This window comes from Aethalodelphis obliquidens, unplaced genomic scaffold (assembly GCF_003676395.1).
Source record: "Aethalodelphis obliquidens isolate GAN/ISIS:26980383/991018 unplaced genomic scaffold, ASM367639v1 scaffold32, whole genome shotgun sequence".
NCBI lineage: Eukaryota > Metazoa > Chordata > Mammalia > Artiodactyla > Delphinidae > Aethalodelphis > Aethalodelphis obliquidens.
In genome coordinates, this window is record NW_020837976.1 from 10413321 (window position 1) to 10428712 (window position 15392).

The 15392-nt window shown below is 41.6% G+C and overlaps 1 protein-coding gene across 3 annotated transcripts in view; it reads right to left on the minus strand.

The window, feature by feature from the left end:
- The window catches only part of GAREM1 (GRB2 associated regulator of MAPK1 subtype 1), a 208782-nt gene extending 195163 nt beyond the window's left edge, over window positions 1-13619 (minus strand). Inside the window, exon 1 of one of the 3 annotated variants that reach the window (XM_027127699.1) lies at window positions 13072-13619. In XM_027127699.1, coding sequence (XP_026983500.1) covers window positions 13072-13192 — 121 coding nt within the window. In that variant the 5' untranslated portion in view covers window positions 13193-13619. The remainder of the gene's footprint in view (window positions 1-13071) is intronic. The other 2 variants (XM_027127695.1, XM_027127697.1) reach the window with 2 other exon arrangements.
- Window positions 13620-15392: the final 1773 nt, after the last annotated feature.

Genomic DNA, 15392 nt, shown 5'->3' on the forward strand with positions numbered 1-15392 from the left:
AGTATGTATAATACACAAGTATGTATAATATAATCCTGTTTTTAAAAAGCAATGACAGAATTTTGTTCAGTATTGTCTTCGAATCAAGGTTGGTTGGATCCATGGATGCAGAACCCATGGATACAGAGGGCCACTGTACTACGGACATTTTTACTATGTGGACTTGAGCATCCACAGAGTCTGGTATCTGCGGGGGTTTTGGAACCAATCCCCTCAGATACTGAGGGAGGACTGTAAATCTAACGTCAGTGCAGAATTATATGAGTATAGAGGAAATATGAAAGATACTCCTGGATTATTAAAGTGGATTGTGTGGGCAGGCAGGGTTGGATTGGAGGAATGGGGGTTGATGTGAAGGGAGAAAGCAAAAAAACAAAACACAAAAGTGGTAGATAAAATGCCTTGTTTCTGTAAAATTATAAGAGTGTAAGAGAGAAAGAGAATAGAGGATGCAAGAGAGGACGGTCACCAAGTTATCTTAGGATGGTGGGACCTCAGATTATCTTTAGTTTTAAAATATTTCCATGCATTCAAATTTTTAATTGTGAATACATGATGTTTATAATTGGGAGAAATGAAGTTTTGTTTCATTGTGACAATTTAAAAAACTAAATAGACTATACATGATATTTATAACTTAATTCATATATTTCTCCTCTTCCCTCCCCCTCTAGTGTCCATTAACACGAAACTCAGATAGCTACTGTATTCAACTGTATACAACCTGCTCAGATTGACAGCTTCCCAACAGGGTCAAGAAAAAAGACAGAAGACTGGGGGGAGGGGCAAGTACAATTCACAAGCTACCTGATCCCCTGTGAAGTTAATTTGAGGCTTCTTCTTTGGCACTAAAAGATTCTCTTAAAGTCATCTTGTACTGTGCTTTCAGCAACTGTCACCTCAAGCCTCTGATAAAGACAACTATTTATAGAGTCCTCAGGTGCCAAGTTGGCAGTGGGATAAGTATTTCATTCCCCCATCAATCACTGTCTATACGTAGAAAGAATTAAACCGGGCTTTCCTTCTCTTACCTCCAGTTCCCTTCTTCTTAAACATTACTACATCAAAGTCGACATTTGCACAGATATTCAACAGAGGAAATGAAACGACATTCAAACTATCATGTTTGCTTCTCTCCTGGTCTTGAAGTTATCTGTGAATCTCTAGTATTTATTCTCTCACATCAGCACTCAGATTCTAAGCTTCAACAGGTTCTCAATTTGCCAAAACCTAATGCTTACAAGAGAGAGAATAGGAAATGGAATAGAAAACTCTACCTGCCCTAAATGCAGCACTTCAGGGTTCATTATAGATTACATGTAAAAATAATGAAATATTTTTATAAACTTGTCTATTCATTCTTAGTCTTTAAAAGTGAATAGTAATGAACCTAGTTTGTCAGCTTAGTTTTATGCAATGCACAGGAATTTGTCAACAATGACGTACCAGTGGGAGCTCTCCATGACATGATTCAAATTCTGTATGCATAATTATAGTTATGCACACACAACATGGTTTTATCAAGATTTTCATGAGATTATTGACTGGCCACAATGCAACACTGAACATAACATTTAAATCCAATATCCAACTCGCTGAAGAAAAGTAAATTAACCACACTTATTCAATTTCAGAAACAGGTAATACCTATTTATGAACATTAACTGGAAAAAATAGAACAGAAGTTTATAAAGTGATTAAGCCCACCTGAAACCTGGAGATTACTTATAAACATCCTGCAGAAAAACCAGGAATAAAGGACACTAGGATTTTATTTTTATTACAGAAGCTTTAAAAAAACACTCTACCGAAAAACTAAACAAATAACTCATAAAATTCACAAATATGATAAAATCATTGAATTTATTCTACTAGTCATCAAAGCGATACAAATTAGAAAAAGTGCCAACTTTTAAATTATCTAAATTAGCAAAGACTGAAAAACACCTATGATATTCAATGATGCACAATGATATTACTCATTCATTGTTAATGGTACAAACTTTCCCGGATACAATCTAGCAATACACATCAACAATCTAAAAAATAAATTTTTTTTAATCCCACTTCCAGGAATCCCAAATAATGAAATGATGTATAAAACTGACAAATTTAAGTATAAAGATAGCCTCAAAAACATAACACTCAAAACAACTAAATGTCTAACAAGTGGAAAATAGTCAAATAATGGTTAACTGGTAATAGAAGAATCACATTCAGTCATGACAATTTTATTTTCAAAGAATATTAATAATGAAAGAAAATGCTTATGATATAATGCAAAATTTTAAAAGTTTTACATATAGCTTGGTCTCACTTTTATATATATTCTCCATTTACATGGCATGCCTGCATAATAAGAAAATGTTAATAATGGTTACAGGACTTTCCTGGTGGCGCAGCAGTTAAGAATCCACCTGCCAATGCAGGGGACACGGGTTCGAGCCCTGGTCCGGAAAGATCCCATATGCCGCGGAGCAACTAAGCCCGTGGGCCACAACTACTGAGCCTGCGCTCTAGAGCCTGCGAGCCGGCACTGCAACGAAAAGTAGCCCCCGCTTGCCGCAACTAGAGAAAGCCTGCACACAGCAACGAAGACCCAACGCGGCCCAAAATAAATAAATAAAATTTAAAAAGAAAAAAAGGTTACATAACAAATTATATAACCTCTGGAATTAACACTGATATTCATTTCTGTCATTTTCTGTCTACAGAAAATGTTTCCAAATTTCTGTTTCTGTTTCCAAATTCTCTGTAACAATGATATCTGGGGGGGAAATAGTATGTTTTAAAAAAAAAACCGCCAAGCCTCTCTGGCAAAAGAAATAGAGCAGGAAAAAAAGCACCTTTAAAAAACTGGACACGGCTTCCCTGGTAGTGTAGTGGTTAAGAATCTGCCTGCCAATGCAGGGGACATGGACTCGAGCCCTGGTCCAGGAACATCCCACAAGCCGCGGAGCAACTAAGCCCGTGCACCATAACTACTGAGCCTGTGCTCTAGAGCCCGCAAGCCACAGCTACTGAAACCTGCGAGCCACAACTCTGAAGCCCGCATGCCTAGAGCCCATGCTCCACAACAAGAGAAGCCACGGCAGTGAGAAGCCCGCGCACTGCAACGAAGAGTAGCCCCCGCTCGCCGCAACTTGAGAAAGCCCGCGCGCAGCAACAAACACCCAATGCAGCCAAAAAAAAAAAAAAAATTGGACAACTATCCCCATTGTGTATATCAGGTCTGGGACAAAACCTGACAAGCAGACAAACCAAAAAAGAATGTGAGAGTGCCTTCTAACAACAATTTCTTAGAGTATACAACTTTTCATGGCTTACTGATAAAGTACTTCCACCTCTAATAAGGGGCCTCTTAAATAGAACCGCTTTAAGGTTTTAGCTCAAGGATGAAGAGAGAAAAGTAAGTTGGGGCAAGAAGTTCCTACTCTCTTAGCTAAGGAAGAACCTGAACAAGGAGATGTCAAGGAATTAGGGCCCAAAGCATGACTTTTGTTTTTTTCTTAAGATGCACAGTAACTTTATTTATTTATTTTAAAATTAATTTTTATTGGAGTACAGTTGATTTACAATGTTGTGTTAGTTTCGGCTGTACAGCGAAGTCAATCAGTTATACATATAAATATCTACTCTTTTTTAGATTCTATTCCCATATAGGTTATTACAGAGTATTGAGTAGAGTTCCCTGTGCTATACAGGAGGTTCTTACTAGTTATTTACAAGGCATGACTATTTTAGTAAGTTTTGAATAGGAGAAAAAAAGTAAAGAAAAGGCATCAAAGCAAAAATCTGAATGGCAAAAGCTGCTAGGCGGCTCCCAATATTCATTGCTTCCCTCTCCTGCAGTAAAAATCCCTGGGCACTGTGCCCAGTTAAGACTCCAGTTCTTTGCCTTCCTGCCCATATAGGAGTGTGTAAGTCCTGACCAATGAGATGTAAGTACGGTGCAGTAAAACATACCCTTTTTCCCTTCCTCCTGTCTGGGATGCAGACACGATCGCTGGAGCTCTAGCAGCCACTGAGAACCATAAAGTCAAAACTACCTCTGAGGGGCTTCCCTGGTGGCGCAGTGGTTGGGAGTCCACCTGCCGATGCAGGGGGCACGGGTTCGTGCCCCGGTCCGGGAGGATCCCACGTGCCGTGGAGCGGCTGGGCCCATGAGCCATGGCCGCTGGGCCTGTGCGTCTGGAGCCTGTGCTCTGCAGCGGGAGACGCCGCAGCAGTGAGAGGCCCGCGTACCGCAAAAAACAAACAAACAAACAAAAAACTACCTCTGAGGATGACAGAGCAGAAAGACATGAGGAGCCTGGGTCCTTGACTCTGTGGATCTGCCCTATCATCCTGGACCGTGTTCCTTTAGACTTTAGTTATATGAAAAAGAAATCTCCACCTTTTTTTTTTTGGTCCCTGTTACATACAGTTGAAATTAACCTAAACTGATGTACCTGGCCATGCTGAGCTTGTGAAAATTTTTCTCTTGATCCTGTCTACTCTCAGTGGCTCCCTTCCTCTTAACAGACCAAAGACTGGACCAAAATAAACAGGAAAAAATAACAGCAGAATATCTTAATGAAGCTTTATGTTCTTTATTATTTTTAAATAAGTAATCTGAACCTTCTAGAGCTCTCGCCCTCTTTAGGCATAACTAATTGAATTGTTTTTAACTTGGGTCTGGTGCTTGACTGATTTTGTGGGTCGGTGGTCCAAGGTAAAAATGGATTCTGCATTACATTAAATGTTAACCTGAAACAAATTGAAGATTTCATAGCACAAGCTACTGGGGACGAGGAATGACAATGGAATAGATGTTGGGTCCTTGATTCCAGCCATTCCCTACTTGCCCATTGCTGCTAAAGGAAGAGAGTGGCAATTCAAAGTGAATATCAATCACGGAGTATAGCATCTGCATAGATGGATGGCCTGGAGTTATTCAAGTGAGCTTCCTCTGGCATTTCATTAACGTTTTTTTGAATGGATGACAAAAATCTCTTATAACCAGTGCTTCCTAATTACCTACAAGGTAACAAGATATGTTTAAAAATAGAAAAGTAAATATTTACCCTTTTCCAGTTACTCTTGGATATCTGAATCTGGTTCCCTGCTAGGAGGAAAATACTGTCAATGTGAACTAATTATCAAAAGCAAATTTTCATTTCTAACATCTTAAAGTCTGGTATTGAGAAAACTGTCACCTTGAAAAAAAAAGTCTGACCAAGGAAATTTTTCTCTACTGAGTGGAAAAAAACAACAGAATATAACCTATTTTAAATCTTCACAAGGATACAAACATAAGCACTGCTCACAATTACATTCCTCTCTAAACTATAACCAGGGCTAATCGTAGTAACTTACTGTACACGTTAAATATTAGCCTGAATAACAACTAGCTTCATAACTATAAGACTTCACATTGCATTTTGAATTCAATAACTTGATATTTATTAAACAACCATTCAAGTCATCAAAGCCCAAGTGGTATTTAAATACTTCAAAGTAGGTTTAAGAAGTAGCAGAATCAATTAAAAAACTTGCCTGTAAGTATATATAAAGTAATTCATCCCCAAAACTAGAAAACAGCTCAGGAATATTGGTTTTTCCTTTTTATTTTACCACTATGTAATACTCCTGCAATGGCAGAAAAGGAAACTCATTGTCTGGGATTAAGACACTATGGTTTCAAGTCAATCTTGGGGCTATTCTAGGAAGATGACAACTGTATCAAATTAGCAGTTGTAGTTTTGTAACACTACTTAAATCAAGTGGCTTGTTTTGCTTAGAAGTAAAATCCCTGGTGCCCTGAGAAGATGAGACAATGGATAGTTAAATGGCTAGCTGACTCTCCAATCAGGTTTTTCTTTATTGTTTTAAGAGTTGACTAGTCCCAAAGATTTATGGTATTCTAGGTGATATAAGATTAAAAATTCAATGACATAGCTACATGTAATATGTAAAGAAGGCATCTTAATTTCAGAATGAAAGAACTAGTAAGAAAGCAAAAAAATCTGAAAAACTGAGTTGTAATTTCTAGAAATAACTTATTTACAACATTGATAATTAATGACCCTAAGAATCATGATTTCATCATGATGCTCTACCAGTCTCTATTTTCCCTACTGCTAATTTTAGGACCTACCACCTTATCTCAAGTGGAACAAGCGTGAAGTTCTATGTCAGACTAGCAGAGGTCATAGACAGCTTTAGTAATACCGATATTTTGGACCTTAAAAATTTTAATACTGAAATTTGCCTATTAATTTATTACATTCTTACTGAATGCCTCCTATGTACCAGGCATTGTGCTTAGAAGCTAGGAAACAGTAAAAATTACCCTAAATACCTTTAACCTGAAATTCGAGTAAACAATCTTGTGAAACTGGGAAAAGGGGTGGAGGCTGAGATGTGGGGGGAGCATCTTCATGTGGAAACTTCATCTAAAAGAGGAGTTAATCCCATGAGATTTAAAAAATATTTTAGCAGGTATATTTTGTCAAGTATGACAAAATGATACATAAACCAGGAATAAAAGCTATTTTTCAAGTTGCATATAATAGCTGGTCTTCTTAAGATTGATAGCCCTGCTGAAGACGAGAGGGAGTTTATGATTCTTCCTAGAACTGCAGCTTACTAAGTGAAAAGACAGATACCTCAAGAATCTCAAACAAAAATAAACGAGTTTACAAGCTGGTCTACTAGAACTTGCTATTTCAACAAGGCAGCCAAATGAGGTAAAGAGACTAAAATACTCTCTTTAAACTATGATGCAGTTGATCACAATGGTCAAACCAGTTTTCCTTTTACAGATGAACTGAGCATCTTAAGATTTTTTTTACTGGTCATGTGGATACTCATTTAAGACTTTCAAAACAGCCATCTTACTTGAAAAGCAAGAGCATTCAAGGAGCCATGTCCAAATCTCGTCTTGTGGGTCTAAATGGTTACCTCCATCCACTGTCCTCCACAAGGTCCTCTCCTACTATTTTTTCATAATTTTTAGGCATGGCCAACTAGAATACATGACGAGAGGAAAGTAAAAGTATATGGTATATAAAAGAATATTCAAGAGACTTTCTTCCTGTCTCTCCCAAACCCAATCTTGGTTGAGTTAGTTTACAAGACTTTCTCTCTGATAAAGACCTTACACCACCTTTTTATAACCTGTGTATTACTAAGTCAATAACCTGGAATACTCAGAAGGAAGTGGACTAAAGTCACACAGAACGTTTCCCTCAGCTTCTTTATCTGTAAGGGTAGCAAAATCTATTTATTATTCACTGGACTTCTAAATGATAGGCAACAGAAGGGGGGGCTTCTGAAGCCTCCCCATCAACTGCTCTGAGCATGCACTATGTCAATCTTACATATACATTGTTTTAAAACACATATGTATTGGGAATTCCCTGGCAGTCCAGTGGTTAAGACTCCAAGCTTCCACCACAGGGGGCACAGGCTGGATCCCTGGTGGGGGAACTAAGATCCTGCAAGCCACGTGATACGGCCAAAAAACAATAAATTAACTAAAAAACATAATAAAATACACATGTATTGACATATATTATTGCCTTTAACTATTATAGTAAGTAGATACATAAGATTGTAGGCTGCATGAGGACAGAGGTTTTTTTCTGTTTTGTTCCGTGCCACTGTCCCAATACCTGTAACAGGGTTTGACACATAGTAGGGCCTTAATAAATATTAGCTTATTGAATAAACAGATTAATGAATAACTATGAGATTCATGGGCAAGTATAACGTACATTTTTTTTTCTGCATGAGAAAACTTTAATATCAATCAAAGGGATTAAGAGACTGCCCAAGATCACATGGCTAAGAAATGGCAATGCATGTAACTGAACGGAGGTTTCTAGGCTCCAAATCCAGTATCCTTTAAGCAACTGTCTCACCTGGGGCATACGTAACCTCTTACAACTTAGAATGCCAGGGGAAATGAAACCAAAGATAAGCACAGCACATCTTCCCGGAAAAAGACTTAGATTAAGTTACTTTAGAAAATTTTTTTTTAATATATATTAAAGTAACACCAGTCATGGAGCAGATTTTGGGAACTTACATTAATTTCAAAGATAAAACTTGAATCTATAAACACCTTTGACATTTGCAAACAGCCACGTGGACCCTCACTGCCATCTGAGTGTCCACCTTGTTTCTGCACCATCAGCCCTCCAGGCACTTACATGGTAAAGTTAGAGAAGCAGCTCAGCAGAAAGCAAATACCAAAGCTCCCACAGTCCCAACACACCTGGGGCTTAGAGTCAACTCTGATTGCTCCACAAAGCTAGGAGGGCCAGACTGCTGCTAATTTATACGCAGCTGCCTCCAATGCCCACCATCTTTATTTCTCTCTCCCTCGCAGTTCACGCAGCCCTGGTCTTCCTCCTTCTTTCAGCAGACAGGACCATAAGCTCACCTTTCACTGCTCTAGACCAGCATTCTTTGAACCGGGATACGTGTCTGAAGCAAAGCCAACACTTCCCAAGGGATTCACCATCATAGCTATACATGAGTCAATTTCTAAATCCCCAACTTCCAAATATTCTCTTGTCTGAAAACTGATCTGCCTGAAACCAAGACTTGGATGGAGGGACATCCATCTCCTGATGAAGGGAAGCTGTCCTCCGTCATCTCCCCTTCGCAAAGCTCCTTCTCCCACTTTACAAAAGCAATGCGTCTACAGCGCCTTCACCAGATCTTTCTAATCTTCATTACCCCAGGGTGTAAAGAACACAGGGCTCAGGGCAACTAACAAAGGAACAAATTAAAAAGGTGATGCCTGTTGAGGATCAGGTCTCCAGCATTTGGGGAACTCCTTCTCTAAGACAGGTAATTTCCACTTGTTTGTTTTAAACAACCTGAAATATTTAAATAAAAAGAGCCTTATGGCCAAAAGAAATACAAAATACTACATTTCAATTTATATTCTTTTTTGTTACGTAAGACAGAGTGATCAATAAGACACTTTCATGCATAAAACTATATTACATTGGGAGACACTGCTTTGGGAAAGATCTCCAGTGTTCTCCTTATTTACTGCAAGTAATAAATCCTTCCTTCTACCAAAACAAACGAACAAACAAAAACACTGTATTACACTGGGATAGAAGTCTGTAGGGGAAGGGAAATGGAAATATGAATTTAAGGAGAAAAAGGAAAGATGTAAGACTTTTACTGTTAAGAACTTACTCCTGCATTTTTAAAAATGAATGATACTGGGAATTAAATATAGATCCCACTACAGAGTTTTTTAAATGATGTAACAATTTAAAAAGTCAACATTTACAATATGCTGAAAAATGACATCCTTTGCAACTATTTAAACTTAGGATGAAAAGTTTTAGCAATGAACTTAAAAACATGCTTAGGGTACAGGGTTTTACAGAATTTTTAGGCACTACGAGAGCAAAAAAGCTGTAAGAACACTGCTGTAGAACAACCCTTCAGAAAACCCTTCCAAGACAAAATATTGAAGAGACAGAGAAAGAACAATTTCCCCACCTACCTAGCTTTGAGCGAGGATGGGCTGATGATGGGGTGAGGATTAGCATTCTCTCCACCCTCTTCTTAGTCATAAACACATTTGTTGAACCTGGTTCTGAAGCCAAGTTTCTAAAATTGATGATGAAGTTAGATATCTGATCTTAACTGCATTGCTGACAGGGATTAGACACTGGCTGAAGAGATGTATCTCACTCCTAAGGAGGACCGCTGGAGTACTTTTCTTTTAGTCTCCAGAAAGACTCATGAGACCATACCATAAAGGCTCACTAATTTTGTATTTATCTTATACGATGACAAATTTCGCCACTGGGGATGGAATACTGAATGCGTCTGACTGGCATTTCATTACTGACATGCATGAGGCAAAGAACTGGAAAGCTCTTACTTATTGTATAGTTAGTATGTTAAACATGGCAAATGTCCTAAGGAGTAATGTCGACAGACACATCTACATACCCTAAGCCCGCAGACTCCGCTTTTTCCCTTCTTTCTCAGATTCTTCTCCTCTGCCCCTTACCTCTTTTCAGCCACTCCTTTAGGAAGCAGAAAATCGTCTAGATATGATGGATGAGGCCAGCGCTTAATTCGCTGTCTACACTGTTTTAAAAATATTGACTTTCCTGTCCTCAAGCTCTCAGAGAGACAGTGGGGCTATTTAGAGCAGACGTTAGACCTACTCTAAATCTACTCCCATTTAGTAGAAGGAGGTAGTACAGATTGAGATAAAAGGTGTCTTTAGAATCGGAAAGTCAGCTGAAAACCACAGTCCACCATTTACTAGGTATGTCGCTCAATTTCTCTAAATCTCAAGGCTCGCAAAGTCCTTAAAATGGGGTGCTAAGGATGAGAAATACATCAAGCACTTAGAAATGTACCAGCACATAGTAGGCCTTCAATAATCAACAGTTATGAAATCAGATGTTTAATGGTTTTAATGATTGTTTAAAATAGCCAACAGTTTGCTCTTGACATAATGTCAACTACTGTCATGTTTTTCCATTTCTTTAACCTCTTTGAAAACAAGTGATTTGGAAAATGACTACCTTTCATGTCTAAGTATAGGGTGTGCGTGTATAAAATGTACCTGCAGTACTAAAACCGGGAAAAGGACATACACAGGACGACGACTGCACAAATTTCACATATAGCATGGTGGCATATCCTTAACATGTTCTAAGCATTGCTGTGAAACATGTTAAAACATAAGCATGGAATCTATCATCAGTTCTTTTAAAGTCTATCCAAATTTAATTGGTAATCTAACACTTCCCCCTTCAAATTAGCAGAGTTTTTTTTTTTTTTTTTTGGTTGTTTGTAAAATACTTATTATTTTAAGGCTGTAGGGACACTGGTACTCCCAAAATTCTCATTTGTATATAAATGAGTACAACCTCTAAAGCAATTTGACAATGCGTATCAAGGACTTAAAACGGATCTACATGCTTACTCAGCAGGGAAGGAATACATACTAACCCAAACAAACAGATTTATGTACAAGAGTATTCAGTACATCACAACTTAATAATAGTAAAAAATGAAGCCGCTTGATGTCCACTGCAGGGGACTAGATATACAGCCATCATCCCATGGAACATCATGCAGCTTAAAAAAAATTAACAATGGGATTAAGTGAAAGAAACAAGGTATAAAGCAGTATTTGGCTATGATTCCAAATCTGTGTATGTCACTGTGATTCTCAAGCGGGAATAAGAGAAAATTTACAATAAAGAATTGGAATTACACGTAGTGATCAAAATCCACAGCTTGAAAGGACACGCTGTTAAGACTCACCACCCACGTCCTAATTTTAAAAAGAAGTGTGGGATGAGTACACTGTTGATTCAGACCCTTTTTATGAATGGCGGAGAGAGGAAAGTGGATAATAAAGCTAACATGTCTGCAACTGGTATTCAGCCTCTTTAAACTTTCAGTTTAATGAAACTTTTGGGTGACTTTTACACCACACACACCAATGTTCGCTACCTAGCTAGTAAGTTTTGGGGGAGTGTGCAGAGATGAGAGACAGTAGGAAAAGGTGAGGACTCACATAACCTTCCAATATGCACAATTTTGCATGGTGTAAGAGTAAATGAAACACTGTCAGCACACACACACACACACACACACACACACACACTCTCTCTCTCTCTCTTTCTCTCTCTCTTTCTCTTTGATTCTGATCTATAGACGCATATTTAAAGCACGCCCACTCTAAGCAGAAATGCCTCAACACACCACCTGACCCTCCCTGAACTCACGTGCACTTCATTACTACTTTTAAAACTCTTAGTTTATTCCCAAAGCCCACCACTACCACCACCAATCAAACAAGGCTAACACGCATGCCAAGACTGTTTTTCAGCGTTCATGAACTTTCCTGGCATTATTTTTCACATCAGTACTTCAAATGTCTGATCTAACCCCACAGAAAAGAACGGGAACAAAAATGCCTTTGGACGTTTATACGTCTCATGTTACTCACTCCTGTACTCCAGAAAAGGAGTAACCCAAGTCCTTGTGACTTGAAATGACATCTTTCTGCTCAGTGCTGTTCTGACTTGGCCTGTGTGACCACAGCTCTATCTGCTTGCCCGCCAGCCTGCACCCAGGTGCTTCTGGCAGCCCCACAGCAGAAGCAAGCCTGTTTCTGCAAACAGTCTGAAATCGCACGAAGCCAACATCAACTGAAGTTATTACCAAAACACAAAGGACAAAACACACCTAAACTGCCACCTTACACGTCAGAACTCTCAAACTGAAAGGTATCTATTGCTTGACAGTATGCACATCCATCTACTCGATTGTAGATGTCAACCTGCAGAACAAACAGCTGGGAGACGTTTGGTTGGTTTCTGGTTGTCAATTTCAGGAAACACAAGCATTTCTTAGTTCCGAGCTCACGTTCCAAGTCAATACAGGTGTTGGTGTATTTTCAATTATTTTCCAGGCTAGAAAGGCGCTAAGCTAATAATTAACCTTAAGCATACCATCACCTCTGCTAAAAACATTTTCTACACACAGCCCTAAATTACTTTCTCTTCAGTTAAACAAAACAGACAAGCTGTAATAAAACGTCTCCGAGAAATGTGATCCCTTCCATTGGTCACCCAGGAGCCTTTCCCCTAAAATCTGTTCCTTCTTGTGGCGGAGGGGGAGGAGAGTATCCAAAATAAAGGTGCCACCCAAAGCACAATTATTTTGTAAGAAAATTGCCTAAGATAACTCATACAGGGTTTCCCAGGTTGAGTAATTCTTGCAGGCGGGTGAAGAGAGACAGCTCGCCTCCAAGATTACTATCTGCAGAGGCTTCCCTTATGTTGAATTTTTTTTTTTTTTTTTTTGCGTCCTTTTAAATTATACTACTACGGCTCTGATTTTCACACCTCTAGCTGCTGCTGGGGGGAGTTGAGAGCGACGCGCCAGGGCTGCGGCAGCCGCTCGAGCCAAGTCCAACGCTGGGGGGCGGGCAGCCCACTCCCCACAGGGTCCCACCCTCCCGGGCACACGCGTGCAGAGACGCGCCGAGGCTGCGGTCCGCGGGCGGGGACTCACCGCTGTCCAGCCGCGCGATCTGGGGCAGTCGGTAAGTGCTGACCAGCAGGTCCAGCGGAACGGCCACGGAGCTCCACTTCACATCCTTGAGGCTGCAGCCCAGCGAGGGCGCCGGGTCCATCTTCCCCGCCTCCTTCGGCCCCGCGCTCCCGCCGCCGCCGCCTGCACCACCCGCGCCTCGGCGGCCGCCGCTGCTCGCACTTGCGGTCTGGGGCGCGCGGAAGGCGCCGGGCACTCTGGCCGCGGGCAGCCCGGGGGCGCGGCGGCGGGGAGGGAGGGGGCCCGCGGCCGGCTCAGCTGCCGCTGCGGGACATGGCCGGGCGCCCCGCGTGCCCTCAAGCCTGGAGAGGACTCGCAGCAAGCCGGCGGCGGCGGGCGGCGGCGGCCGGGGTGTATGCGGCGGCTCCCGCTCCGCCTCCTCCTCTGGCCCCGGGTCTGCAGCTGCGGCGGCCGCCCGCTCGCCTCCTCCTTCTTTTACCCCTCCTTCCCTCCGCCTGGAGCGTGTGAGGAGGAGCCGCGGGTCTGAGAAACGCCATAGCAGCGTTCCCAGCACTGACTAATCAACAAGGTGCGAGCGACGCCTGCGCAGCTCGGGGAGACACCGCCCCCGCCTCCGCCCCCGCCTCCCCTGCACCACCCGCCCCGCCCCGCTCCGCCCCGCCTCCCTCTCGGCCTCCTCCCGCTGTAGCCCGGCTGGCTCCGTTCGCCGTTGGCTCCCGGGTCTGGCCGCGGCTCAGGCGGCTCGGCGCGCTCTGCAAGCTTTAGCTCTCGCTCCCCCATCCGACCGTTCGGGGGCCCTGCAACCTCGCCCGGGCGCCACCGCGCGCCCGCACTCCTTCGCTACCCAGGGCCTGCCCGAAGGGCGCCCTGGAGGAACGCAGCGAGTTCAGGAATCTTTCTCAGTCTTCATGTCGGGCACTCTCCCGTCTACCCCGACCCTGTTAGCACTGGAGTTGCTACTACAGGACACAAAAAAGACCTGTTTGGTGCCCACCTCCTGAGAGTTCCACAGACAAACGAAGCTGGGAAAGGCAGGCGGGGACCATCCCCTGCCGTGTCCCCCGCCAGCCCTACAATTCTCCAGAAACGCAGCTGGTAGTTACCCCCAGCAGTCTAGACTTTGGCTGCTAGGCAGAATGGAAAAGGCCGAAGCACCGAGAAGCAGAAAGGTAATGAATGATGAGTACCCACGCAGGGGAAGGTGTCTGTCGGTTTAGTACCTTCATTGTATGGACAAACTGCTGGAGACCGCAGAGGATGAGGCTAACAACAGCTGTGGACACGCCAAGGGTTACTGGGAGACGACTGGGACCAGATGTTTTCACATGCTTTTATCACTCATTTCTCTCCCAAGCTTAAAGGTTGGAATAGTTCCCGTTTTCTAGATACGCGTACCAGGACATTAGATAGCTTGGCAAGATTACACACTTGTAGATAGCCCTGCCGAGATACAACCCCACAGTCTGCCTTCCGTGACAAACACTCTGTTTTCCCCGATATTTAGTATGGCCTGCTTACTGCAGACAGAGCTCAGAATGTAAAGGTGGCTGTAAGATTCCTGCTTCTTCAGGCACATCCTGACATTTATGTGCTAATCTTTTTTTTTTTAGCGTTATTTTACACCGGCAGAGGTGAATGATGGCCAGGTGAAAGGGTTACATATCAGTTCTTTATATTTTTCAATATGTATTCAGTGTTCAGTGCATGTAAGACAAAACAGCACCTGCTTCGCCCGCCCAAGGGGACTTGAAAACATCCGCTGCCTTTCAGTGGGCTGGCTTAGTTCTGTGCCAATGAATAAACCTCTCCATAGCAATTAAAGAATAACACGGAGATTCTTCTACTCCCACTTTCCCTGTCCTCTCACTTTGAAATACTGGCGATAATTTTCACAAAAGTCTTCTGCTGAAAGTTTTGACCTTTCTGTCACTGATGTTAAGTTTTTGGAAAAGTCTTGAAAAAAAAGTGGGAAAGATTTTAGTGTCTGTTTTACTCAGAATCACAGGTCCATAAAGTTCTAAGTTTTGCCCACAGAAAGAAGAATTTTTAAAAACTTAAAGGAGCTAAGTGCCAGCTAATTTTTTTTCTATCTAAATATTTAATCATTTCTGGAAATAAAGCTGAGTTCAAAAATGATATAAGAAACATTTAAGAATGGATAGGGTCAGGGGTCCTTCAACCAGTTTGTAGATCCTAAAACCATATATGGTAGATTGAGTTTAAAAAATAACTTTCTGCGACTATTATATCCTCTTTAAAAGCTTCAGGAAATAGAAGTAGTTCCTTCCCATGAAAGGATTGGTGACTTGTGACCGAAAGAC